The following is a 23,914-nucleotide window of genomic DNA, read 5'->3' on the forward strand; positions in this document are numbered from 1 at the left end:
GAGACATCACAACAGCAGAAAAGACCCCGGCAGGCACGACTGGGTTCGGCGGCGAGTTCGGGTAATAGCGGACTGGGTGATTGAGGAGGTCGGGAGGAGGGGTTCTCTCGAGGGTGGCAGAAGCAGTGAGAGTGACTCATTCGGGTGGGGGTATGATCCTACAGCATTCGCAGATCCATTTGATATTTTATTCGAATTTTTAATAATTGAAGTAGACCAGCAATTTCAGTTAATGCATTGAAACCAGCCGGTAAAAAGTTGAAAAGAAGAGCATGTTCTCAATAAAAGGGGGTAAATTACCAATGATTCGGGCTAAAATCAAATCGATCTGGAAGAGGTGTAGTTGGCTGTACAGGGACCCGGCCGATACCTTCGGGGCATCTTCCGACCCCTGGGCAGGCTCCTGGGCCTCAGGCAGTTCGATGTAGAATCCATTGGGTGATGGGAGTAACATATCGAGTGAGGGCTCTCTCGAAGATGCAAGCGGAAGCTCTCGCGGTGGTATTGGGGAGAGTCATTTCCAGAGTGTTGATGGAGGTCTTAACAATAATGCAGGTGAATACAGAACCGGGGGAGACGTGAGCGAACGGAGGGGGTCATTCGCAGATGCTCATGCTGACCTCGGGTCAGGAGATGATGGGGATAGACTGAGTCTTCGTGGTGATATTATTCAATTATTTATTACCCCTTTTAGCTGGTATCCGGTTTGCATGTTTAACGCTGTCACGTTGTGTCGGTGGGTTGAGTTGTGAAGTGTCCGGATGGCGTTTCGTTGTTGGGTTCCTTTCCACTATATGTCGTATGTAAAGGCCTTAGACGTCGGAACTGGACTGCGGGGGGGCTATGGCAGGATTGCTCATCCTGGGGAAACTGTGGAGAGCTCCTCTCGGCGTAGTAAGCTTAGGGGCGGTAGCGGGTCACCAGCGGGCACGTTGAGATTGGTTGAGACGCCACATCATCCCAAGGGCAAAGCTGGTTGGGCAGGCCATAACCGCTTTTGCGGAGGCCCCAAGGGACAGCATCATGAAGGGAGGTGAGGGGAGCAATGGAGCCGCGCTGTGTGGACATTGAGGGTTTCAGTGATGGCCCAGGGCACTCGGACAGGGTTTCATCGATAGCCGGGAGCCTTGAGGGGGACTATGCTGATGATGAGGGGAAGGGCTCACGAAGGGGATCCTCGGCTCAGTCAACAGCCTCTGGTAGCTGGAGTCTGATGTCGGAGGGTCTGCCTAGCAGCAAGCCTGGAGAGGTATTTCGTGGCGCGTGACGATCCCAAGGGAATCCTGTGTCCACTTTCAGCATGCAACCTCCTGTTCTATCGCGTGCTCTGCAAGCTCACTCAATCGTGTGGCCCAGGAGCCTAGCATTCCTCAAGCTATGGCCGTATCGACCTCCCTTCGAATTGCCTGGGGGGCCATGACCTGTACCTGTCCGGAGTGCACCCAGGCGGTGGCGGACTCGGTACTTGAGGCTTACACTCAGAGGGAGACGTGGACACCAGGAAGGGCAGTGGAAGTGGGCAGGAGGATGAGCTCGATGGTAGGGTGTCCATGAATAGAGTATTCGAACCGCTGTTTTCACTATCAGCCCGTGCACCACAGTCTACATGGGCGGCCATCGTTACCAAGTGGAAGAGTTGTTAACTCGTGTGTTCCCTCCAGTGAGGGAGTTTTCGATGCGCATACGAGGCACCCGTATAGGCTGAGGCTCGTTGGTGACATGTCTAGGGCATTTCGAGATGAGCTCCAGTATGGTGGATGTAGACGAGGAGGCGCCTGCCAGTTCAGTCACGATAGATCACACGCTGAAGTATTAGCATGTTTTCCATGGTTGAAATTTCTATGTCGTTCTGCAGGGCCTACGTGAAATGCATAAGTCGCAGATTTGCCCCAGAGGGCGAGATTGCTACTGTGGGGATCAGTGCCTTTATAGTCACACTCAAGTGGAGAGCGCTGATGCACAGTCTTGGTTAGTTGAAGGGCCCTTGGATGAGTAGGGCCGGGCTGGAGCTCGTGGGGGTAGGGGTCCTGGTAGGTACTCCAGGGAGCGTCATTTGGTGCATCAGTCGAGAATGACCACGGACCTTTTCACTGAGCTCCTAAGGAAACACTCCGACTATGGAGGTAGGAATGGGAGGCGTATGGCTCCAACGCTGCTGCTGCTGCTGAAGTCGAGGAGTGCACCGCGCTCACCAGGCCACTATGGGAGTGTCAGAAGTGAGTGGGCTTTGGTTAGGTTTGGAATGAGCCCTGCCACAGGTGTTGGAGGATATGATTAGTAGACTTCGTTTGGCTGAGTACTTGGTTTGAAGGGCGTCCCTGCTTGTATGTTAACTTCCAATTTCGTGGCGCGCGAAGGTGTCACTCGTTGACATCATCGTGTGGCGCCTATTGTAGTCGATGATTACTCATGTCGTGCATTATTGGCTGACCAAATTGCCCATGGTGTAATTTTACCATGGAACGTGGTTTACTTGAATAATTTCAAGTCATCTAGAGGTCTCGGGTTCAATCCCGGCATCATGCATTATCGGTTATTATTTGGTGGATGACTTCTTATATCATCATCGATCCCAGCACTTGTCGCTGTCTTCTCTCTATATGTATTGTATCAACCCTTTGCTATGCTACTTCATACGGGGAATAATTGTTTTCGTTCCTCTGGCTAACTCGATAGGGATGTTGGAAAATTTCGTCAATACGGCAAGCGTAAATACCCAGGTTCTTTCAAGAACAGCTCGACATTCTTTCTTGCTACGACGAGCACTATGATTGTATCATTCGTTGGCCTGACTGTATAGCATGCCCTCCGACTCAGGGGCCCTTGAATATGACATTGATGCGTGGATGGTTGTATTTCGTACCACACAAAGTCACCTTTCTTATTGATGTCACTCTTACCCAGTGCCGAGCTCAGGTGCTTACCCAGTGCTGAACTCAGAACTTACGATAAGCAATATAATAAACGTTGTATATGTTTTTCGCCCTTCGGCCGTCTCCTTGTGATTACTTTGGTCGCCGGTCTTTGCTTTATCGAGCTATTGTGTCTCACGAGTTGCCCTCTTGGGTTGAGTTTGGGCCCTCTGTGAATCTTGCTCTCGAGTGTGTGTGACTCAGGATGATGGTGACACCGGTGTCTCCAAAGAAGAGGACTGCCCCTAAGGGCAAGGTCCTGGCTCGGAAGAAAAAGAAGGAAGCTCCGGCGATATCGGCCGAAGAAACTGTTATCATTCAGTTTGTCAGTGCAGATGGTTGGTATATGAAGGTCTCTGGTGTGGAGTAGTCTGTGGTGACTCCAGGGGTTGGCACGGGGTCCGAGCTAAGCCTGCCCCTGAATACAGATCGGGCAGAGCTGCAGTCTCTTTTGAAAGAGTTACTCGTCTGTGATATTGCCCAAGTAAATGGATAGTGATATTTGGAATGATGACACTGTAAGTGGCTTGCCAGGTGCGAAGGATGAGGACCTGCGAGATGACATAAAGGACACTGATTATTCCTTCGTGTTGAATGATAGTAGGTCGGGCTGGGTGGTGGTGGTGGTGGTGGCAGTATTATGATGAAGGTGGCTTGTAGGCACACAGGAGGTGTCCTCAACGTTACACGCTGCATGGATGGCACTCGAGGCTGAGCCTTTTGCTGAGCAGACCCTCAGAGTGCGGTAAGTACGACGAGTTGCCTCCGGTCTGCTTATAGTACTCCGTGTTGGAATATAGGTCCTTTATTCCAACTCAGAGTAATATCAGCATTTTTCGATCAACTACGCATTTTTGCTGTCGTGTTTACAAAGAGTGTTAGAGCAGCAAAATATACGTAAGTTTTCTAATTCCACACGGAGCTCACAGAATTTTTTCAATCCTTATGAAATACTCTGATATAGGATCCTGTTCGCTTTTCTGTGTGATCAGCTGCTATGGGTCACTAAATGGTCTCCATTATCGTGGTAGATACCATCCCTCAGCACGTTTCCGAGTACGACCTGTGACACGATGCACATTCTCCATGACGGGCCACACGGACTCTGTACTTTGCGCTGCTTTTAGCCCTGATGGTATTTCCAGCGATCAACTGAGGCCCCATGGGGTGACGGATGGAAATCAGGTTCGAGGTTGGCAACAGGGTCGGGGGACTGCACTGTGAGGTTGTGGGACCTGTTCACGGAGACACCTGTACACACTTGCAAGGTAGGCTCTAGGGTGGTACCATACTGGGCTCAACCGGTGTTGGTCATACAGCGCTACGCATCGGCAGCCGGCATTGGTGCTCCTCGTTGCTTGGTCGGGAGACGGCAAGAGGCTGTTGTCTGCTGGTATGGACAAGACTGCTATTGTTTGAGATGGGGCCAAGGGCCAGAAGTTAGGGACCCTGAAGGGTAGGCGTGCACGAGGAGGAGGAGGAGGTGGAGGACCGTCCTTTTGGTAGGCCATACTGGTCCTATCACATGTGGTACTTGGCAACCCTTCCACCTGTTGGGTGATGGACAGTTAGTGCCCAACATCGCTGCTGGGTCGAAGGATATGAGCGTTAGAGTGTGGGATGGTAGTCTGTTGTTGCAGGGCTGGGCTGACATATTGTGCGAGTTAAGGTTCTAACTATACTGTGATGTATGCGCTCACTTCTCACACAGCACCTGTGACGTGTCTACGGTGGACAGGAGAGGGCTACATCATATCAGGCAGTCGTGATAGAATGTTGAAGGTACTGGAGTTGTTGCTGGTTGGTGATGATTAAGGACATCAGGCCTGGTCGACTAAGGATGGCCGTATGCTGAGGGAGTTCAGGGGCCGCGCGCATTGGCTTAATACGGTGTGCTGCAATACGGTAGGTAGCGAGGCGAGGCGAGGGACATCACTGAACTAACGACAGGACTATGTGACGTTGAAGACCGGGTGCTTTGGTGAGAAGGACCAGCCAGCGACGACCGAGACTGCCGTGGCTGAGCTCAAGGAGAGGGCCTTACAGAGGCGGGCTCTGTGGGCAGTTTTTGGGTGATGGTGTTCCGGTGGAGGTATAATAAGATGATCCAGCGAACAGGAGGAGTGGGTGAGAGGATTCTCTCTGGCAGTGACGATTTCACAATGTTCCTGTGGAGTATGGACAGTGAGTGCTGTTGGTGGTTGTGTCGCGCGCCACGAAATTGATCAGGTGAAAAACCTCTATGCCGTTTAACGGGCCATCAGAAAGTAGTCAACAATGTCCAGTTCAGCCCAGGGCCGGTATGCGGATCCTGATCCACGGATCAAGCACATGATCCAGATCGCTCGTTGATCTTGACGTCTGAGCCAAATCTTTCGTGATCCGAGATGCGTGAGTCAGATCTGCGATTCTTGATCTCGATCCGTGATCTTTGATGCTGATCCTTGACCGTTGATCTCGATCCATGAACTTTGATACTGATCCGTGATCTGTGATCTGGATCTCGCGTGAACCTCATTTTTGATCCTGATCTATGATTCTTGAGAAAAAACTTGATCCGTGATCCAAAGATCAAGGGGTTGAGAAATTCTCAGACGAATTGAGAAATTTCGTTGATCCGTGATCCATTCGGTCCCGAGGGATCACCATCTGATCCGGATCAAATATTGGATCAAGCTTCTGATCCATCAAAAGGATCAGTTTACGGATCAGTGGTACTTTACGCGTTAAAATGCCGTGATCCTGTAACGGGGCTTTTTTGCTATGTTACACTACTCGTGATCCGTGATCCTGATCCCTACACACTTCGTGGCACGAAGATTCCCTTGTAAATGCATACTAAGGAGATCCATACATTCGCACGCAGTCTTCGTCCATCTAAGGCTTGGATGAAGGAAGGCGGATGGAGGAATACACCAGACTACCCCGTGTCATATCCTCCTTCATCTGCTTGAGATTTTTGGTAGTGTAGTTTACCCCAAACAACGAGTTGATGTCGATCGTAATTTTCTCCCACTGCTCACGCTGTCGCCTGGCGACGTCGTTGCCGGCGGCAACTTGCCGCCAATATTTCCCCTGAGTATCTTTTGGGTTCCATTGTTTTCGTCGAAGAAAATAGAAGCGAAGTATATTTTTATCTCGCTAGAAGCGTCAGGCAACCTAACTACAATGCAACTTACTAAATTCTGTCTTTCGAATATGCGCAACAAACGGAGCGAAGCAGCATCGCTCCGCCATGATTCTTGATCGCGTGCCTCATCAATACTGATTCGTGCAAGTGATCGACCGTGATCGGATCACTGATGAATCGTGAGTCGTGATCTATCAATTTTAGGTCACTGATCCATGATCTACGATCCCGATCTAAAACTGACAGGATCATGGGTGATGTGATCTACGGATCACGAGAATGATGCATGATCCTGTCCCATGATCCCAATTTTGTTGATCTGAGCAAAAAAATCAGGTTCATGTCATAAAATCATCACATTGATCTTATGACGTGATTTTTTTCTCAGGATCACGCGTGGATCAGGATCCGCATACCGGCCCAGATGGGCGCATGATCGCTAGCGCTAGCTTTGACAAGTCTGTACGTTTCTGGGACGGGGTCACTGGAAAGTAGCGTTTCGGGATATGCCCTTATCCCTGGGCCTGGATCCTCCACCGTTGTAGGTTCATCTGCGCCCTACGTGGTCACGTGGCTGACGTGTATATGGTGTCGTGGTCAGCTGATAGTTGTGTGCTTGTCTCTGGGTCTAAGGATTCCACTGTGAAGGTCAGAGATTGGAGTGGTATGGGCCAGTGTGTGAAAATATGTGCATGTGTTAGTGATAGTATGAATATTTGGAGGTGTTTTTTGGGGAGCACTTCTCTAGGGTTGTATGATTAATGAGAAAAGTGCCGAGTTCAGCTGGTGAGAGCGAGCATATATTCCTCCACATTATCAGCAACGCATGCAGTTGACTTTGTGCATATTTTGCCACATTGTATGAGCTCATCCTCGTCATGGTGATGGTCAGGTTTGGGATGCCGTTGAGCGTAAGTTGAAGGAAGACTTGCCCGGCCATGCAGATGAGGTCTTCGCTGTTAATTGGAGTGGTGACGGCGCACGAGTAGTCAGTGCTGGTCGCGATAAAGTTGTTAAAATATGGAAGCATTGAGAAGACGATAACGTTACTGTTTCTCGTATTTTACCAAACGTGCGTTACGTTGTAGAAGAGTTGCCGAGTTTGTAATTTGTGAGAGGAGTGGTATGAAAGGTTTTGCACGCATGCACACGCGCGCCCTAGTGACCGTTTCGTCCCTCTGCAAGGTCTCCTTACGAGTTGTCGTCGATTGTCACTCGTTGTGTTGCTGACTTACATCTTACCTATGTCGACTCGGTGTCTTTGACTATTCGAAATGGGACGACTATTCGTTGCTGACGATTAGCACGATTTTGTGGCGCGCGGTAATTTATATGCGTTTCGTAACGAAACTTTCGTTAAACTAGTGCAGGCAGCTTGTTCTCACGAAGCATCTGTATTAGCCAATGCTGACTAAGCTCTTCGGCCGCAGTCTGCTTAGGACTGGAGGGGTCTCTCCCATCACCGACCTCATCCAGGTGCTCGGTGACACACACTGGTGATGATGGGCATGTTTCGGCTCAGGCTCGCTTCAGTAGTGTCTTGGCTGCCAGCGGCCCTGTGGTCGGTGGCACTGGGCAGCAGGATAAGCCGAAGAGGACCAGGCGTAAGAAACAGCATCGTGTGATGAAGGAGGGTCCGCATAGTGAGGCCTTGCATGAAGGGTGATGGTGACCTGTTATGGCCTATGAACAGTTACTGGCCTGCATCAGCTGTGTGCCCTCTCCCCTGAGCTGAGCACGATCGTGGGTGCACCTAAGGCGAGCCGTGTTGATATCACTAAGAAGCTGTAGTCTTGTAAACTTCAATGCTGTCCACACTGGTTTGGTGGTAGGTGGGGTTACATCAAGTCCCACAACCTGCAGGAGGAGACGGATAAGAGAAACATTAAGCCTGACGCTGCTCTGGGCAAGGAGCTTTCAAGTCTATTAGTGTCAATGTGCTGCTGTTCAGGTCGTATTATACCGCTGCCAGTGGTGAACATGTGTACCATGCAAAAGTATGTACAGAAGCATGTGACGAAAATAGAGGCGCCAGCGTGATGAATTGGGGCTCTTCTTCCGTGTTACGATAACGTCTCTACTAGATTGATTTATTTCATGCATTACTGCAGTGACGATTTCCACTAGGGAAGAGTTGGGTTCGCTGGGAGTTAGTATTGGATCCTGCGCTGATTTTAGCGCCCGCCCTAGTGATCGATTTGCCGTCTCAGGCATGGTGTTCTTTGGTGGAATTCATTGAAGGTTAGCTTTCTTAAACCGGTATTCATGTAAGGAGTCTTACATCAGAACCTCTGAAGTTGATGCTCAGTACAAGAGGCTTGATTTAGTTTCTAGACAGCGAATTTAGTATGTCCACCGACAACAACAAGAAGACTACATTGGACGGGTCCACGCCTGAAGATACAGAAAAGGTGAAGCCTCTCGTTAGCACTGAGAAGGTTGGGGATGTGGTAGTAGAGTGGATGTCGTCCTCAACGTTAGAGAGTGTGGTGGCTTAGGAACAGGCTGAAATCAAGGAACTGCTGGACAAGATGCGCTTAGCGCCCGCCGCGACCTCGCCTAAGACAGTAAGTAGGAGTACTATTTTCAGTGATGTTGACTCGGTTGTGGTAGCATAAGTTTTGGAATACACAACCGGTACCGCAGCTAGATGCAGACCCTGTTTCCCAAGAGGCGCGAGGTGACCTTGTTGGTTTTTTTCTGGCATTCTGTGGAGGAATATTTAGGTCCTATTGATGAGCTTAAAAAGGTGTCTGATATTCCTAAGGAGCCCTACAACCTCCCACCTGCATTCGAGTGGGCGAATATCGACGTTAATGATCCGGAACAGATCCAGGAAGTTTATACACTTCTTAATGAGAACTATGTCGAGGATGACGAGGCAATGTTCAGGTAGAACGTGTGCTAGTCTCAGTCGAATTTCACAATGAATGTCCATCCTTAGGTTTGACTACAGCCCGGAGTTTCTTCGATGGGCCCTGACCCCTCCGCATTACGTGCCAGAGTGGCATTTTGGAGTGAGAGTGAAGGCTAATGGAAAGGTACTGGGGCATTCTGCGGTGGCTTGGTATAGGTATATGCTGCTATCCTAGTTGGTGGGCTTTATTACTGGTATCCCTGCAACGATGGAAGTTCGCGGCGACGAGTTGCGAACAGCCGAGATTAACTTTTTGTGTGTCCATAAGAAGCTCAGGTGAGGTTGGAGTGTGTATGGGAACGCTATTGGTTTCATCTCAGGTCCAAGCGCCTCGCTCCAGTTCTTATCAAGGAGATCACCAGAAGGGTTAACTTGACTGATCGATGGCAGGTGATACTTGGACGGGAGCTGTGGTGAATATGAAAGAACTTGTTTGTTGGCAGGCTGTGTATACGTCGGGAACTATACTTCCACGTCCTGTCACTGCTGCACGGTATCACCACAGGTTAGTGTATGTCTCATTGACTCGTGCTTTATGGTCAGCATGCAGGTCTTTGAACCCTAAGAAGCTCTGTGAGGTTGGCTTCACACGCCTGGCTCCTAGGATGACTATGGCGAGATGCATAAAGTTGTATAAGGTAGTGGCGACCAAGCTTGCTGCCTTAGTGGAGGTGGTGATAGTAGGTCGCCGACCATCCTAGCATCTCCGGACTGAGGCCGATGGAAATGAAGGACAGAAAGCAGGTTACTAAGTTACTCAATGAGTAATACTATGAAGCTTTGATCGTGTTGGAGGAATCGCTGTGATGTCGCAGATACTTGTCGAAATTTAAAGTTCATCCCGTGCTATCACAGCATGAGGTCGGCCATTGGCTTTTACCCAGGGAAAACGTCATACAGACTTACGTAGGCTCATGGGTCGGTCCTTTGTGACATTTGTTGGAGCTCCTTGAGATGCACTATATGATGGTCGTTGATTCAGGTTCGGGAGGATAACGGAAAGGTTACTGACTTTTTGTCTTTTTATTCTCTCCCGAGTTCCGTCCTTGGCAACGAGAAGCACAAGTACTACTGCTACTACTACTACTGCTGCTACTACTACCATTCGTTTGTCATATTTGGTGTCTTCAGGACCCTTTTCGCAGCTTATTCGTATTACAATGTGGCTAACACTGTCAGCTTGAAGCAACTTATGGCTGATGCCCTTGTTTTGGTAAGAGGGATTGTGGGGTTCGACTCTGGCTCTTGGGTGTGATTGGTTTATATCCCGCTTTGTACCTATCAGGCGAAGAAAGAAGGATTTGATGTGTTCAACGCGTTGAATCTCATGGACAACAACGAGTTTCTGGAAGTAATTCTCGATGGAGTTTATCGCAGTGGATTTCTGATGCTATGCAGGACTTGAAGTTTGGTCGGGGTGATGGAGATCTCCAATATTACTTATACAATTGGAAATGTCCCTTCATGGAGCCTCAGGACATGGGCCTGGTAGTATACTGTTGTTGCTTCGCTCCGCTGTTATCGTGTTGTGGTAGGTCCTACTGTAGACGGGGTTGGTCGGGGTGTCGACCTTGTTACTGTTTGGTGTTCTGCGTGATGAGTCTTACCTGAATTGGTACAATAATACTACAGATAGTTTCGATATTCATAATGTTGAGCTGATGCTTTGCTCGTACCATCTCTTCCTCAACGCAGTTTCCTTTCAACAGTATACCCTTACATAAATGGGAGCAGTAGTGTCTCGCATGTCTGGCTTCTTGGAAGAGCACCCCAAGCTGAAGGTGGCCAAGAACAGGTTGAGCAAGGTAGTCCAGGTCCGTATTGATCACCGCTTATTTTGTGTTGGTCAGCTGGCGTCTAACGGTCGGTGGTTGGGAGGCCACATTGTGTGGACGGCTGTAGTGTCGGCGATAGTGCTCGCGGTTCCAGTCTTCTTCGAGTGAGCTCCTGGGTAGAGGATCCCGAACTTGACGATATGATCAGATACGAACGAGAGTGTCAGTTCTTCGACCAGATGAATCAACTCCAGCAGGCACAGATGAACGTGAGTTTTCATTACTACTTTTCTAATGGCGTTTAGAAAAATTATATCTGGAATACTATTGTCCATAGAAGGGCCTTATTGCGGATACTTGGTGATTCTCTTTCTTGGTAGGCTGCTACTGCCTCGACGACTGCGTGAGGACAATACAAAATGATGGTGATTGTGGCGATACCAAAGACTATTTTTACTGCCAGTATCGTTTCAGCTACATTTCAGTGATTCGCGTTGCTTGATAGTCACAAAGAAGCTAGTTCGGGAGGTACCTCTGATCTGGGCTCATTTCCGTGTTGATTGATTCTTCTCGCTGTGATGTCACGGAGTAGGGCTTCGGGAGTGTCCTCTGCTGCAGCGGGCTTTCGTCATTTCCGAGCGGGAGAGCCAATAGACGAGCGAGAGGCGGCTCGTAATAGCGGGATTGAATTTACGGTTTATAAGAAGTTTTCTGCTAACACTCGAATCACTACGACGCTCGCTCTACTGTTATGGTCTTCAGCGCCATCCTAGGTTCGGAATTGCTGTATTAAGAGCTCTGTTGGAGTAGTTAACTTGCTTGGGCGTGTGGGGTCTTGTATCAGTCGTATCGGTTCCAGTAGGCACCTGGGAATCGTTGAAGTCGGCGATACAGCAGATACACAATCATAATGCAAGTCATTTATCCTTTGAAGAGCTCTATCGGAATGGGTAGTGTCTGCCAGCTGGCTAGCAGTGCTGTGGCTAGGTTGGGCGGTCAGGTATAATCTGGTACTGCATAAGTATGGTATGAAGCTGTACAAGGGAGTTGAAGAGACAGTGGCTCTTCACCTGATGGAAGTCTCCAAACGCTGTATTGAAAGTAGTACTTGATAGTACCGCAAAGCACTTCCGCTGTTATGACGTGATAGCTAGTGCATGGGAATAGTAATAGATCTAGCATGGACGATATTCATTGAGTATTGAAGCTCTGGTTAGTAGCTAGTCGAGTCAATATCGGGTAGTGGTGGTCTATAGACCCTCAAGAGAGGTTCTTGTCACGATAGGTGCTGATGAGGACCTACTTGCCCGATTGAAGATCGAGTGGGAAGATCACAAGATGAGCATGGGGATGATCCGAGATATTCTAATGTGTTACGGGGTCTTTGGACCCTTTATGCGGTAGTCAAGACTTGTAGGTACATGGATCGGAACTACGTCCGGCAACATACTCAACAGTGTGTACCTGTCTATGATATGGGCTTGAGGGTAGTAGAAGTAGTACACTGGAGCTATCGGGGAGCTACTTGTGTTGTTAACTCTCTCAGTTGTTCCGAGACACTGTCATAGGCGATGCACGAGTCAGAGGGAGAGCCATCGGACAGGTGGTACTTCTAGTAGTTATAGTAATTCACGAGGGGGGAGGTCTCAGATCCTTGCGGAACTCCGTCGTGAACTCCATGGTGAGACGATAACAGACCCGCAGCTCGTCAAGAGCGCCCTGTCCATGCTTGTGGAGCTCTCCGATATACAGACTTTATCTGGGCACACTGAAACAGGTATTGAACAATGCAGTCGCTGGGAAACGAACCTGGGGTCTTTGTAGGCTACCGAGCTGAACAATTCTTGCACGCCTCCTCGCCATCGGTTTCTGATAGGGATAGTAACATCAGTGGTGGCGGAGGGTCTCCACTCGCAGATAGCGAAAACGTCTACTATTCTTGGTTCGAGGTCAACTACTTAGCGCTCATACGAGACTTCTACACTCAAGAGGTGGGTCAAAAATGTGAGCGGAGCGAAGCTGGTTGATATGTCCATAATCAGGCCAACGAGTACATAGAACGACATACAGTAGGAGAGTATCTCGAGAAGGCTGATAGCAGAATGCGACAGGAGAGGGAGCGAGTTGAAACTTATATGGATCGAACTCTGACTATGGCTAAGGTAGGCAAGCGCGATCGGTGGAGGTCGGTGTCGTCAAGGCCCCCTCATCGTTATAGTGTGGACCCCTCGCACAGGTTGTTGTTGTCGCGGGGTTGTCATTTGAGGCTTGATTTCCCACAGGTGCAAGAGGTTCTCGATTCTGTATGGATTGGTCGTCACTATAAGATGCTGATACAACAGGAGAGTAGTGGTTGTAAGGTCATGTTTGCTGAGGCCAGGTGAGGAGGTTCCTGCTGCTGCTGCTATCGGAAGGGCATCTCCCTCTCTTAGAGTGTCCGAACTTCGCTTGATGTACTCCCTTTTTTCTCGTATACCCGAGACCCTCACTGACATAGCGGAGATCATGCAGCAGAGCATTGGTGCAGCGAGTGAGGGGCAGTCGTGTTGGATCCTTTGCATATAACTTCCGTTATAGTCGCCGATTTGATCGCTGACGAAGCCACCGTCAACGCGCCTGTGTGTTTCGTAGAGAAGTTGTTGGCTCTGCGACAAAAGTGAGATAGTTACTATTCCTCTATTCTGGAAGGGTATGTTTCGCTGCATGAGGCAGGTTCGAGGGGATTGTGTCCCAAGCCTTCCGAGGCTCCCTGGAATTCTCCAACCAGATGAAGGTGGCCTTCGAGAAATCACTCAACAACAGCCCGAAATGCGCTTACTACTTGAGTCTATACTTGGATGAATTATTGCGGAAAAGGTAACCGATCCGCTACCCCACCACTATCCTCGGATGCTTCTGTGCATGCTTCTCTTCGAGGGTGAATCATCGTTCTATTTGGTCCTGGCAACTCCTGTGGAGGTGTGAGAGTGTTCGTTGTCTGTCAGGTTGAAAGACATGACAGATGCAGAATTCCACTCTAACGTGGACCAGGTCATTAGCGTATTCCGGTATGTCGATATGAGTGCCAGCTTCGCTCCGCTGTGTTTTTCGAACTTCCTTTATGTTCAGATACCTTATTGACAAGGACGTTTTCGAATCCTATTACCGAACTAGCTTGTGTCGGCGTCTACTCAATTCTAAGTACGAGTCTGATTCACTCTGTCATATTCGTCATTACGGATCTCCCAGGCCGTCGTCAGCGAATGTGGAAGAAGCAGAGAAGTTAGTAGTGAGTAAACTGAGGGCCGAGGTAAGTCAGGCAAGCATTGAAGCACTTGATGATGTGCTTGGTTTAGTGTGGGCAGCAGTACACCTCTAAGTTGGAGGGAATGTTGAAGGACGTCAGTCTGAGTCGAGTAAGGCAATCTCATGTGATGGTATGAGGGCTGGGCTTCAGGACACGAGTCGTAGCTACAGTCAGTCTTTGTCGTCGTCCGCCTCGCTCATGCATGGACCGTCCCAAACTCATTGTGAGCTAGATGTGAAGGTGAGGGGGTGTATGCGTTTCGAGCTGTATTAGGCGCGTACGTTTACAGTGTGTCGCTTGCTCAGGTCTGTACTTCTGGTTTTTGGCCGACCCATTCCCCTCCGGGATGTGAGATACCTGTTGAAATGAAATGCCTGATCGATCGGTGAGCAGCCACAGGGTCCCCCTATCGCACCAAACATCACCACTGGCAGATTTGAAACATTCTATCTGTCGAAGCACAGTGGCAGAAGACTTACTTGGATGTTCAACTACGGAACCGGTAGGCTTCGTTGTTTTGACCATGGCTGTGATCAGAAGCAATCGGCATTTGCGGGACCTGCTAGTGGTCCACCCGATCTCGGGCTAGCGAAATCATCCAGGCCATATGGGGTCTCTTCTGAGTGCGATCGTTGTTGTGCTTCAGCGGATGTCCGGAGTAGAGTGGGACGCCATCCATATGTCCTCACTGTCAGTACTTACCAAGCGATGATACTACTCTTGTTCAATTCGTCTGATGCACTGAGGTAGGGTCGTTCAGGGTTTCTCTGTCTCAGCAACACACGATGTCTGAGTCAGTTACGAGCTGATAAGATCTTCGTTGAACTGTGGGAGAGGGGATGATCCCAGCGTGGATGAGAGGTCCGAGCGAGAAGACAATGCCGAGATCAAGAGGCATCTTATGAGCCTATACGTGAATCCAAAAGTTCGGTGAGAAACGTCAGTAATGGTAGCCGATATAATGGAGCACCACCACGTTCACAGAGTGCTGTTGCGAGAGAGCCTCAATGCGTCCAAGGAGCCCACTGCCGGTGATATCTTCCGCGTCAATGCTGAATTCGAGTCGCGTGTCCGAAGCGTGAAGGTGCGTAACTCGAACTGACTCTGTATCGCTAGTTAATGCTCAACATCCTCAGGTACCATTGATAGCCCTGGCTAACAGCTCCACTAGTAGAGGTGAGTTCTTCTCAAGATGGTTGTTGTCAGTCATAACGTTTTGCCAGATGCAGGCGGGGGGTCTGCGTCCAGTGTGGAAGTTGGAAGTGCAGTACCCCAGGCTGTTGAGGAAGATCGGAAGCACATTGTAGAGGCCGTACTGGTAAGGGTACATTAATGAAATGACCACATTTGCCTCTGTGATTATGTAAGGTACGCATCATGAAGAGCAGGAAGCAGCTGGATCACAACTCGCTAGTCGTCGAGGCTACCAGACAGTTATCGCAGAGGCAAGGCTCCTCCGTCTTCCTCCAGTGGGGGGTTAATGGACGGCGCGGTTGTTTAGGTTCCTGCCAGCTCCCCAGCTCATAAAGCAGCGAATTGAACATTTGATTGAGCGGGAATTCCTTGAACGCTGTCCTCATGATCATAAGACGTACAATTATTTGGCCTGAAATCTTAACCGTGTTGGTAACTGTCCAGACAGATGGTTCAGCACCAATCCTGTTGCTGTGAAAAGCAGTGGTCACAGTAGCATATATAATAACTATAGTAGCCATACTTTATCATTGCATAGATCCTTCCTCCTGCAGACTCGGTACTTGAGTTGAAATGAGTTGAGTCGAGCCTGAGCGGACAATCTTCGATGAGCACTGGGCAGGGCGGAGGAGATCAGTGGACGGGGTCAGACGCTATTATCTTGAATATGACCCATGTATGAATAATATTTTGCCGCTCACGTGTAGGCTAAGCCTACTAGGCTTTTACCCGTGACACTCACGAAGAGCGAGTTGTGAGAGGTGTCAAGGTTGATAGGAACTTCGGACTTGGTTGTGGGGATCATTGTATCAGCTCACATGCGTGCACTTAGAGTGGGTCGATCTCTCCAATACGATACGTAACGTCTTTCTAGTGTATCGATTGCAGAGGGGTCAGTAGGAATCGGTCGAGTACTGCATTAAACGCTGTCCATCAGAAAAATAATTTAGGTCCTGTCTGTTTTATGCCCTCGCTATCAGAAAAATAATTCGGAAACTTTTTCTTATCACCCCTGGCCATGAGTGTAGCCGGATCAGGGGGGTAAAAGGTTTGAAAGCTTGAGATAACATCAGTCGCTTACACCTGCTCTCCGTCTTATCGTTCAGTGAGCGATTTGCTCCGGTTTGTCGTTCCACGGAGCCCTCGACATCCTTCCACACCCAGCGGTTTCCCTCTGCGATTAATCCTCACCGGTTCTATTCAGCATCGATCAGAATATAGAGAGTGGTGCCCATTCTGCAGTCATGGACTCGTTGTTGATTGTTGATATCCTTCGCGAACTCCCCAATAAGGCTGCCGCATTCTTGGTCAACCGTCGCCGCTCTATCGGCGTCACTGCCTCCTGGATAGCTGTGGTAGCCGCCATATGCACCTACCGGGCCATCAAGCGACGCAGACGTCGAGTATCGCTCATCGACAAGCTGGGTGGAACTACTGGGGTGAGTGTAGCTGTCCTCTCGGTCCGACCGCGGTTATTGCCATTACGGATATCCTTAATGGTGTTCCAATCGGAAGTCGCTCATGATCGTGGAATGACTTCTTTCAGCGCATCCCCTTCTTGGGATTCGTTCCGAAGTCAATCGAGCACTTCCTCTACGGACTCGAGATCCTGGCCGATACGTATGGCGATGTTTTCGCGACGAAGTAGTTCGTTCATATGCACTATGAAACTGCCTATTCGACCACGCTGATCACGACGACTGTCTATTTTAGAATTATAGGCAGAGATGTGGTCGTCTTGACGGATGCCGAGGCGATAAGAGGAGTTCTCAAAGAGCGTCCCCATAGCCTCATTAGATTAGTCAATAGGAGCAAGCTGTTGCCGATCTCTGGCATGTTCACTTCCGAGGGAGAGGATTGGAAACGCAGCAGGAGACTGGCAGCACCGGCATTGAATGCACATCACTCTGCACAGATGGTGCCGGCGATGGCTGTCGTCGGCAAGAGACTAGTGACTCCGCCATCGCTCCGCTGTCCTATGAGATCGCTCCCAGGTCAGACAACTGCGAGGTTTAGCTTGTGATGGTAGAGTTGTGTGGGAGCCGACCAGCTGGTTCATGATGTGCACCCTCGACATCTTATGCCTCACTGCGTTTGGTATGGATTCCTTCTTCCTCAATCCTGATGGTGAGCAAGTGATTCCGTCAGCAATTCGTCTCCGTCTTGTTCAGGCATTCATGTGGGCTCCAAACCTCAGGAGATTGCTCAGGCGATAACGGATTTTGTCGAAGGTTTAACTTATATTTTGCAGTTTGCAGCCTTCCCATTCTTCACTCGAAACGTCTTCCCTTGGAATTTGAACCCAATGATGAGGAAGGTAGGACCACATCCCCTACGGTGGAATCTCTACCGGTTGTTCTCAGTAGATTCCTGAAGATGACAATCATTGATCAGTTCCACGTGAGCGTCGAGCGTCTGAATAATTTCGCGGATGAGATTGCGATGCAGCGGAGAGCAGCAGTGAGCGAATCTAGGCAAGCAGATCTACTTAGCAAGCTGCTTCATATGGACAAGCAAGACCTCCAAGGGAACCTCGTGACGTAAATTGAACCCCACTGCGATAATCATCTGATTAGCTCCGTGTTTGCTGAAGATTCTTCCTCGCTGGCAGTGAGACTACAGCGACCACTCTCTCCTGGTGCCTCTATTACTTCTGTCTCTACCCCGATGTTCAAGCGAGAGCTCGAGCCGAGGTGGACACCCTAGGCCGCGATCCGGAAACCGACGACGACCTCGAGAGACTACCCTTCGTGGAAAGTTGCATACTCGAGGCTCTGCGGGTGAGCGTTTGTATTTTCTTTTGCTCTTCTCCTAAATCTGTTCATTAGCTACAACCTGCAGCCCCCTTACTGGTGCACGAATGCACAGCCGATGTATCAGTATGTGGTTTCCATTTGCCCACGGGAACTCGAATAGTATCTCTTTTGCGCAAGCGGATGCGAAGCAGCGCTGAGGGTGGCACCTCTTTCCGGTGAGTTCATCGGAAGTATCAGACTGGAGGACTCTATTTTTCCGCACATTTCCCTCCAAATGTGAGTGAGGACTATAGCGAAGATTCAACAATGCATGTGGAACCGCAAACGCAGAAATATCACATTACACCCTTGAAAGGTGATCTTTCCAATAATGAGTTTGACAAATTTGCAAATACAACTTGGGCTTCAAGAAATACAAGCGCAAGTCCATGGCACACCAGACCATTTTGGACCATAGGAACTCCTATCTGCGTCCATGTATAACATTATCGTTTTTCCAGGCCGCAACGCTGGTTACGCTCTGATGGCTGCGTAGACCGAGCACGAAGTCAAGAACACCTAGGCTTTGGTTCGAGTCCTCGACGATGTCCCGGTTCGCATATGGCGATCAAAGAAGGCACCCTCATCTTGGCGATGATTTTACGATACTTCGAAGATTTCAAGAATGCTACTGATATATCGCATGTTGAGGCGAAATCTAAATTAACCTTCAGACCCGAAAAATTGGAAATCTCAATGGCCAGGGTAACTGTGGAGAAAGAATACCATGAAGTTAGCGTCATGAACAACATCTGACTGCACTACAGCGATTGTCATGCTCGCTCAACCGGATCAATGGTTAACCGTTAACCTATCGAGCATCTTTTTTCATAGGAAGATGTTCGTCTGTTGAATGATTTTTTAATGTGCATTTGATAGTTTCAGTCGACATTTCTATTTTCGAGTTCAGTCAGCAACTCCCGAGCGTGGAGAGCTCCCGGGTCAACGACTTATGAATGCCGAGCTGTTCGTCTTGCGATCACTTCTCGACAATACTGCCATGACAAAGCAGTAGGGCTACCAAGGAACATCTTGGACATTCGGTCAACTCTGGCTCCAGAGATCCTCCAGTTCAACTAACCATCTATGTATACATATCCAGCCTAGATAATCCAGGAGACTATCAATAGAGTTGATTGATTAAGCGTTGCCGAAAGGACCGAAATCTTCGGCCTGAAGCATTGCAGGTGGATTCCCCCGCTGAAGTCTCGGTCACGGAACAGGTGCCGGATTAACTGGTGTCGTGCCAGCGGCTCACCCCTCACATGGGTCCGTGCCGTCACCCAGTCCACTCGAAAAAGATCTGTCAGTGAACCCTCGTACAATGCTTGGATTATTGAAACACCCGCCAGCGACCGAGCTCGCTCGCTCGCCGACTCGACTCACTCCAGCTAAGGTTGACCCCAGCCTCTTGTGAGACTTTTTATCTAGCAGTGAACAGTAGCTAGCCAGGGGATATCGGGGAGAAATCTTTTGTTAGCCGCCGACGAATGATCTGGGTGTCTAGTGTCTGATGTAAAAAGGGGTATGGACTCCCTACCCCACTGATCTCACTATGAAAATCAGCATCATCTACCCCGCTACACCCCGCTTAACCGCGAAATTTATACTGCGGTTAAGGCGACCAGCATTTGCGAGCTCGCTGATAGGAAATGGGTGGATGAGGGTGGTAGATCGGCGGCGTGGTCACCGAATGTCGATACTAACGCTCGCCATTTTCCGACCCCTCCGCGTTCAACAGGCTCACTGTGATCTTTGATCCCTAAAGTGGTGGTGGCCACCGAAAATCGGGGCGAGCGAGAAAAATATTAGGGTGATAGCGATTTCTTTCTAGACGCGTAGCGAGGAAGCCCGTGATCGTTGTTTCGGTACGATAGTCCGGGATAGCCTTCATGGAGAGTTGCGTCTTGTCCATGGAAATGTAAGTACTCAGTCTCCTATGGCCGATGGGAGGTATCCTGCTGTTGATTTGCTGATGCATCTCTATTTTGAGACCATCTACCAGGTGTCCTCCGGGGTTCGGGTTTAACCATAACGCGGTTAAATGCATCGAAATGTAATGTAGCGCATCTTTCATGACTAAACTCGAAGTTCTTTAATGGGTTCCAAGAAGACTCGTAGCTATATGTGATTGTGCAATTGGGACAGATTGAAAAATGGGCATCGTCAGTGGGGAACGCGCCGGGTGATGGGTCGTGAGAGTAACGATGGATACTTACAAGAAATACCCGTACATTTAGATCGTCATCACTATTCACTTTTTGCATGCTAGTCTAGGTATAGGTATAAGATGGTTCCCGCCTGGTAAGAGCTCGTGCTACCACTATAATGTGACCGAAATCCGCTGCTTGCGACTTCAGTTGTTTCTTAGTGTACTTATGTCTAGCGATGCGGTAAGCCAACAAATAGATTTTCCCACGGTCTCCTCGGAAAATAGTTTTCGGAGCAGCGTGAAACCTCAGCTGAGTGAAGATGTCAGCGCCGAGCCTACAGGAACTGTTTTCTCTGAATGGTCGGTAATCGCCAATACGATGATCGGCACTGGTGTTCTAGGGCTTGCCTCGGCCTTCACGGCCACAGGTTGGATCCTGGGCTTCTGCCTGATGACTGTGTCCGCCTTAATGGCGGTTTTCGCATTGCATCTGATGAACTCTCTGTCGATGAGCTCCACAACGCGTCAGGTTAGTTGGTACACTGTGTCTGGACTCTACTGCCCATGGGCGAAACTAGTGGTTGATATAGTTGTTATTATCAAGTGTGCCGGTGTGGCTGTTTCTTATTTACAAGTCGCTGGTGATATGCTGTCGATGCTTCTGGTCTTTTGGAGTGGTACCGAGTTCAGCGAGTCTACTGTGAGGTCTCTCATCATTGTCGCCGCGACGATCCTAATGGCACCAACATGTATGGCTAAAGAATTGAAATCGACCACTCTAGTCAACGTACTTGCCCTGGTCACTATAACCTACTGTGTTATACTAGGATGTGTGTACAGTGATGCTGATGGTGGTGATGATACTGTTGGGATTCCACCCCAATCATCTTTCACCAACATCCTTGCCAAGTTGCCTGTCTTCATCTTCGCCTTTACTTGTCACGAGAACATGTTCCCGTGCGCCACTGATATGAAAGGTCGCACTCAGAAGAAGTTAGATTTTGTGGCTGTTTCGGCTGAACTTACTGGTTTCATGATTTTCTTACCCGCTGTCATTTGTCCCTACCTCACGTTTGGTTCTCAAGTGCAGCCAAACTATTTGCAGAATATCGACTACAAGAACAACATCCCAGTCCAAGTTGGGTATATAGCACTGTCAATCGGTGTCCTATGCTCTTACGCTCTGCAAGTGGTTCCTATCGTGAGGTCGGCTATGGTCTTAGTCACGCGTGGTAAGACTATCAGCAGTCCCAGGAAGGCTAACGCTATCTTTTACATTGTAGCTGCCGTATGTCAGCTGGTACCTATGGCATTGGCTATCGCTGTTCACTCGCTCGGGGTTACATTCTCTTTTGTTGGTATTGTGGGTTCTAACACTATCGCATACATAATGCCGTCGTTCCTGTACTGTATGATGGTCAGAAAGACCGGGTCTAAAAAGAATATAACCTTCTATTTGGCTGTTGTCCTCTGCGTGGTTTCCATATGTCTTCTCCCACTCTGCATCGGGTCACTCATCCAGCAAATCATCGCTGGTACTGTGTGATCGATTATGAGTAGCTCTGAGCTGAGACTCTCTAATGGTCATATCTACGTATTTCAGATCACCTCTTATGCAAGTGTCGATGTTCATTGAATGTCTAGTTCCAAGAACCTCGTATACATGCATATTATGCCTTTGCATTCTTACCAATTCCCCCCCAACTCCAGAACATATTCATCCTCAACACAGACCAGCATGGTATCGTAAAGGTACCATAACTGGATTATGAGAAGATGAGATGTTTACTACCTATAGAAATGTCCTAATACGTAATTGTCATGGTTGTCGTTTGCATCGTAACGATGCAATATCGTAGTCGTAAAGGGCCTGAAGTAGCACGAAACTCGGAGACTGCTGGCTCCTGGTGAACCCTAGCCCTTCTGTACTCGTTTCCTATATCCTCACAACGGTTGCGTTATGACAGTTGGGCCTGTTTCGGCTGAACTTACTTGGTTTGACGTCTAGAGTTTCACTATTCTCCGTAACTCGGCTGCCATATGTTGTCGCATTATAATCTCATTTGAGAACCGGTAATATGTTTATTAACCGCGTTGGCAATATCAAACTGAGCATTGCGCTCACTAACTGTCTTCGATGCCTTGATGAATTGATATTCGCCAGGAAGGTATCAGCACAGTGTGGCCTCATCGGTCTTCGTATGGAATGGCTCAGCGGGGAGATGATATTCAAGTATCAATATGGGACTCACTCGGATCACCGAGAGCCGTCGGTTTCACACTCTACGAGACCAACATTGTCCGGTGGTCACCAAGCTAGCCAGCAGTTTGTTGGCATTCCGCGAAAAATCGCAAATCTTCGGTAATGTCACCAGCGGGTGGTGTATCAGGCCCGATGGATGTAAGGACGATATAAGTGAACTGATGATTTCTGTAGTTTGCTGGACATCTGGGCTATTCGTATGCCCTGTTGCTGATGTCAGTGAAGCTCCTCTACATACTGCACAACACTGAACATTTCGATCACATCCCACATGATCATGATTTCATCAAAATAACATCAGACATGTTGAAGAAAAAACACAACCTCACGCGTGATTGTAAAATGACTCAAGACATTCTCATCGAGTCCGTATTTTCTTATAGACGTTCGTAACCGCTCCCCTTCTTACTCGTAACCCTCTTCACGAGACGTCTGAGTACGCCCTTAGATTTTCCGGCTTCTTCATTCCTGATATCCTTCTCCTTTTTATGGTCCCTTCCAGTGGAAGCGTCGGCACCCGGAACATCCTGCTTCCAGTCTCTCGAACTTCTCCAATTGATTGCTTGGTATTCATGTGCAATCGGTCTTCCTGCTGGCTCGAGAATAATATTAGATTTTCGGTGGGACTTCGTACCAGAGGCTCCGACTTCAACATAGAGAGCGTCACCGACTGTAGTGTACATGAGTTCCTCTAGCACTATATTTGATGACGATGGATAGACTTGTTCGATCTTACCTCCTTGCACGTTAATCTGCAGAGCAATTTTCTCGAGTCCGGATTGCCCTGTTTTTTCACCAGTGTACGTGCCGTTCTTGGGTTCGATAGTGGGATAATATATGCCTCCTCCGACGTCGGTGATAGGCGCACTATTGATGACTCTCAAGCCAACCCTGGAGCACAATTCGTTGAGTTCGTTCATCAGACCAGGCTGGACAACTTGATCTCGATAAGGTTCGAAACATTCCCTGGAAGCATCGTGTGTATTAACCTTTACGGAAAATGAGATCTGTTTGTTCGTCGTTCCATCAATAGCAGTAACCAAGGCCCCATTTACAGGGCTTTCCCGATTTGGGAGGGTATAATGAGTAGTAGGCACGCACTCTACAGTGCCGTCAGTGTTTTCATAAGTCCACTTACGCATATAACCCACATGGAAGTCCTCAAGTTGCATGACACCACGATGAGATGGTTTCAGATAGAATCGGGTACCAGTGCTGTGATCCTTGCCGTACAGCCAAGCAACTGGGCGGTACTGCTTTGCAAGGGAGGTGTTGTAGCCTACTATGGCCATCACCGAGATGAATGCCTTGCTGGAATTATTAACCATCAATGTATATGACAAGTACTGATGGATGTGAATGTCAGAACTGCGCGGTAAAGGAGAAGGCCTAGAGACATGAGAACAGGGATTCTCGGAACTTTCGGATCGCTCGAATGGCGAGCGAGCATGAGTTGATCAGCAGGGAATTGGGCAGGGTTTTCGCCCGAC

The 23,914-nt window shown here is 48.9% G+C and overlaps 12 protein-coding genes across 12 annotated transcripts; 11 read left to right on the plus strand and 1 right to left on the minus strand.

Moving 5' to 3' along the window:
- Positions 1-794: 794 nt before the first annotated feature.
- Positions 795-1,267, plus strand: Pmar_PMAR020253 (hypothetical protein; the record flags this gene model as incomplete). Its single annotated transcript, XM_002767032.1, has 2 exons — positions 795-1,033; positions 1,081-1,267. 2 exons carry the CDS (start codon positions 795-797, stop codon positions 1,265-1,267), a joined length of 426 nt encoding a protein of 141 aa, XP_002767078.1.
- A 32-nt stretch (positions 1,268-1,299) lies between these two features.
- Pmar_PMAR020254 (hypothetical protein) lies at positions 1,300-1,539 on the plus strand (the record flags this gene model as incomplete). Its single annotated transcript, XM_002767033.1, has 1 exon — positions 1,300-1,539. A coding segment is annotated over one exon (240 nt), but the record flags the coding sequence as incomplete, so codon positions are not given.
- Positions 1,540-3,120: 1,581 nt separating this feature from the next.
- On the plus strand, positions 3,121-3,981 carry Pmar_PMAR020255 (hypothetical protein; the record flags this gene model as incomplete). The annotated part of the gene is made up of 3 exons (XM_002767034.1): positions 3,121-3,271; positions 3,447-3,512; positions 3,944-3,981. 3 exons carry the CDS (start codon positions 3,121-3,123, stop codon positions 3,979-3,981), a joined length of 255 nt encoding a protein of 84 aa, XP_002767080.1.
- A 105-nt stretch (positions 3,982-4,086) lies between these two features.
- Positions 4,087-7,075, plus strand: Pmar_PMAR020256 (WD-repeat protein, putative; the record flags this gene model as incomplete). The annotated part of the gene is made up of 10 exons (XM_002767035.1): positions 4,087-4,180; positions 4,333-4,368; positions 4,419-4,535; positions 4,582-4,694; positions 4,737-4,817; positions 4,863-4,969; positions 5,005-5,096; positions 6,431-6,533; positions 6,588-6,690; positions 6,935-7,075. The coding sequence occupies 10 exons, from the start codon at positions 4,087-4,089 to the stop codon at positions 7,073-7,075; spliced, it is 987 nt and encodes a 328-aa protein (XP_002767081.1).
- Positions 7,076-7,446: 371 nt separating this feature from the next.
- Pmar_PMAR020257 (conserved hypothetical protein) lies at positions 7,447-8,082 on the plus strand (the record flags this gene model as incomplete). Its single annotated transcript, XM_002767036.1, has 5 exons — positions 7,447-7,518; positions 7,565-7,685; positions 7,736-7,829; positions 7,875-7,963; positions 7,994-8,082. 5 exons carry the CDS (start codon positions 7,447-7,449, stop codon positions 8,080-8,082), a joined length of 465 nt encoding a protein of 154 aa, XP_002767082.1.
- A 308-nt stretch (positions 8,083-8,390) lies between these two features.
- On the plus strand, positions 8,391-10,506 carry Pmar_PMAR020258 (glycylpeptide N-tetRadecanoyltransferase, putative; the record flags this gene model as incomplete). Its single annotated transcript, XM_002767037.1, has 16 exons — positions 8,391-8,492; positions 8,541-8,609; positions 8,656-8,722; positions 8,769-8,934; positions 8,987-9,083; positions 9,135-9,235; positions 9,280-9,349; positions 9,403-9,464; positions 9,510-9,597; positions 9,644-9,723; positions 9,775-9,865; positions 9,942-10,024; positions 10,091-10,172; positions 10,245-10,310; positions 10,358-10,447; positions 10,495-10,506. 16 exons carry the CDS (start codon positions 8,391-8,393, stop codon positions 10,504-10,506), a joined length of 1,326 nt encoding a protein of 441 aa, XP_002767083.1.
- A 156-nt stretch (positions 10,507-10,662) lies between these two features.
- On the plus strand, positions 10,663-11,212 carry Pmar_PMAR020259 (conserved hypothetical protein). Its single transcript, XM_002767038.1, has 4 exons — positions 10,663-10,764; positions 10,810-10,898; positions 10,943-11,003; positions 11,115-11,212. The coding sequence occupies exons 1-4, from the start codon at positions 10,684-10,686 to the stop codon at positions 11,139-11,141; spliced, it is 258 nt and encodes an 85-aa protein (XP_002767084.1). The 5' UTR covers positions 10,663-10,683; the 3' UTR covers positions 11,142-11,212.
- A 432-nt stretch (positions 11,213-11,644) lies between these two features.
- On the plus strand, positions 11,645-15,630 carry Pmar_PMAR020260 (Cullin-3, putative; the record flags this gene model as incomplete). Its single annotated transcript, XM_002767039.1, has 23 exons — positions 11,645-11,684; positions 11,722-11,835; positions 12,020-12,104; positions 12,152-12,221; positions 12,281-12,337; positions 12,385-12,511; positions 12,652-12,725; positions 12,777-12,900; positions 13,024-13,114; positions 13,167-13,264; positions 13,312-13,390; positions 13,447-13,590; positions 13,719-13,781; positions 13,843-14,023; positions 14,070-14,124; positions 14,249-14,405; positions 14,455-14,522; positions 14,667-14,766; positions 14,870-14,950; positions 15,005-15,108; positions 15,244-15,338; positions 15,389-15,465; positions 15,522-15,630. 23 exons carry the CDS (start codon positions 11,645-11,647, stop codon positions 15,628-15,630), a joined length of 2,193 nt encoding a protein of 730 aa, XP_002767085.1.
- An 828-nt stretch (positions 15,631-16,458) lies between these two features.
- Positions 16,459-16,862, plus strand: Pmar_PMAR020261 (hypothetical protein; the record flags this gene model as incomplete). The annotated part of the gene is made up of 2 exons (XM_002767040.1): positions 16,459-16,653; positions 16,761-16,862. 2 exons carry the CDS (start codon positions 16,459-16,461, stop codon positions 16,860-16,862), a joined length of 297 nt encoding a protein of 98 aa, XP_002767086.1.
- Positions 16,863-17,274: 412 nt separating this feature from the next.
- Pmar_PMAR020262 (cytochrome P450, putative) lies at positions 17,275-18,765 on the plus strand (the record flags this gene model as incomplete). The annotated part of the gene is made up of 6 exons (XM_002767041.1): positions 17,275-17,341; positions 17,386-17,531; positions 17,609-17,754; positions 17,808-17,994; positions 18,043-18,185; positions 18,471-18,765. The coding sequence occupies 6 exons, from the start codon at positions 17,275-17,277 to the stop codon at positions 18,763-18,765; spliced, it is 984 nt and encodes a 327-aa protein (XP_002767087.1).
- Positions 18,766-20,387: 1,622 nt separating this feature from the next.
- Positions 20,388-21,707, plus strand: Pmar_PMAR020263 (10 transmembrane domain, possible aa transporter, putative; the record flags this gene model as incomplete). Its single annotated transcript, XM_002767042.1, has 1 exon — positions 20,388-21,707. One exon carries the CDS (start codon positions 20,388-20,390, stop codon positions 21,705-21,707), a length of 1,320 nt encoding a protein of 439 aa, XP_002767088.1.
- A 1,094-nt stretch (positions 21,708-22,801) lies between these two features.
- Pmar_PMAR020264 (hypothetical protein) lies at positions 22,802-23,752 on the minus strand (the record flags this gene model as incomplete). Its single annotated transcript, XM_002767043.1, has 1 exon — positions 22,802-23,752. The coding sequence occupies one exon, from the start codon at positions 23,750-23,752 to the stop codon at positions 22,802-22,804; it is 951 nt and encodes a 316-aa protein (XP_002767089.1).
- Between the last annotated feature and the right edge of the window lie 162 nt (positions 23,753-23,914).

This window comes from Perkinsus marinus (assembly GCF_000006405.1).
Source record: "Perkinsus marinus ATCC 50983 genomic scaffold scf_1104296971228, whole genome shotgun sequence".
NCBI classification, from domain to species: domain Eukaryota; phylum Perkinsozoa; order Perkinsida; family Perkinsidae; genus Perkinsus; species Perkinsus marinus.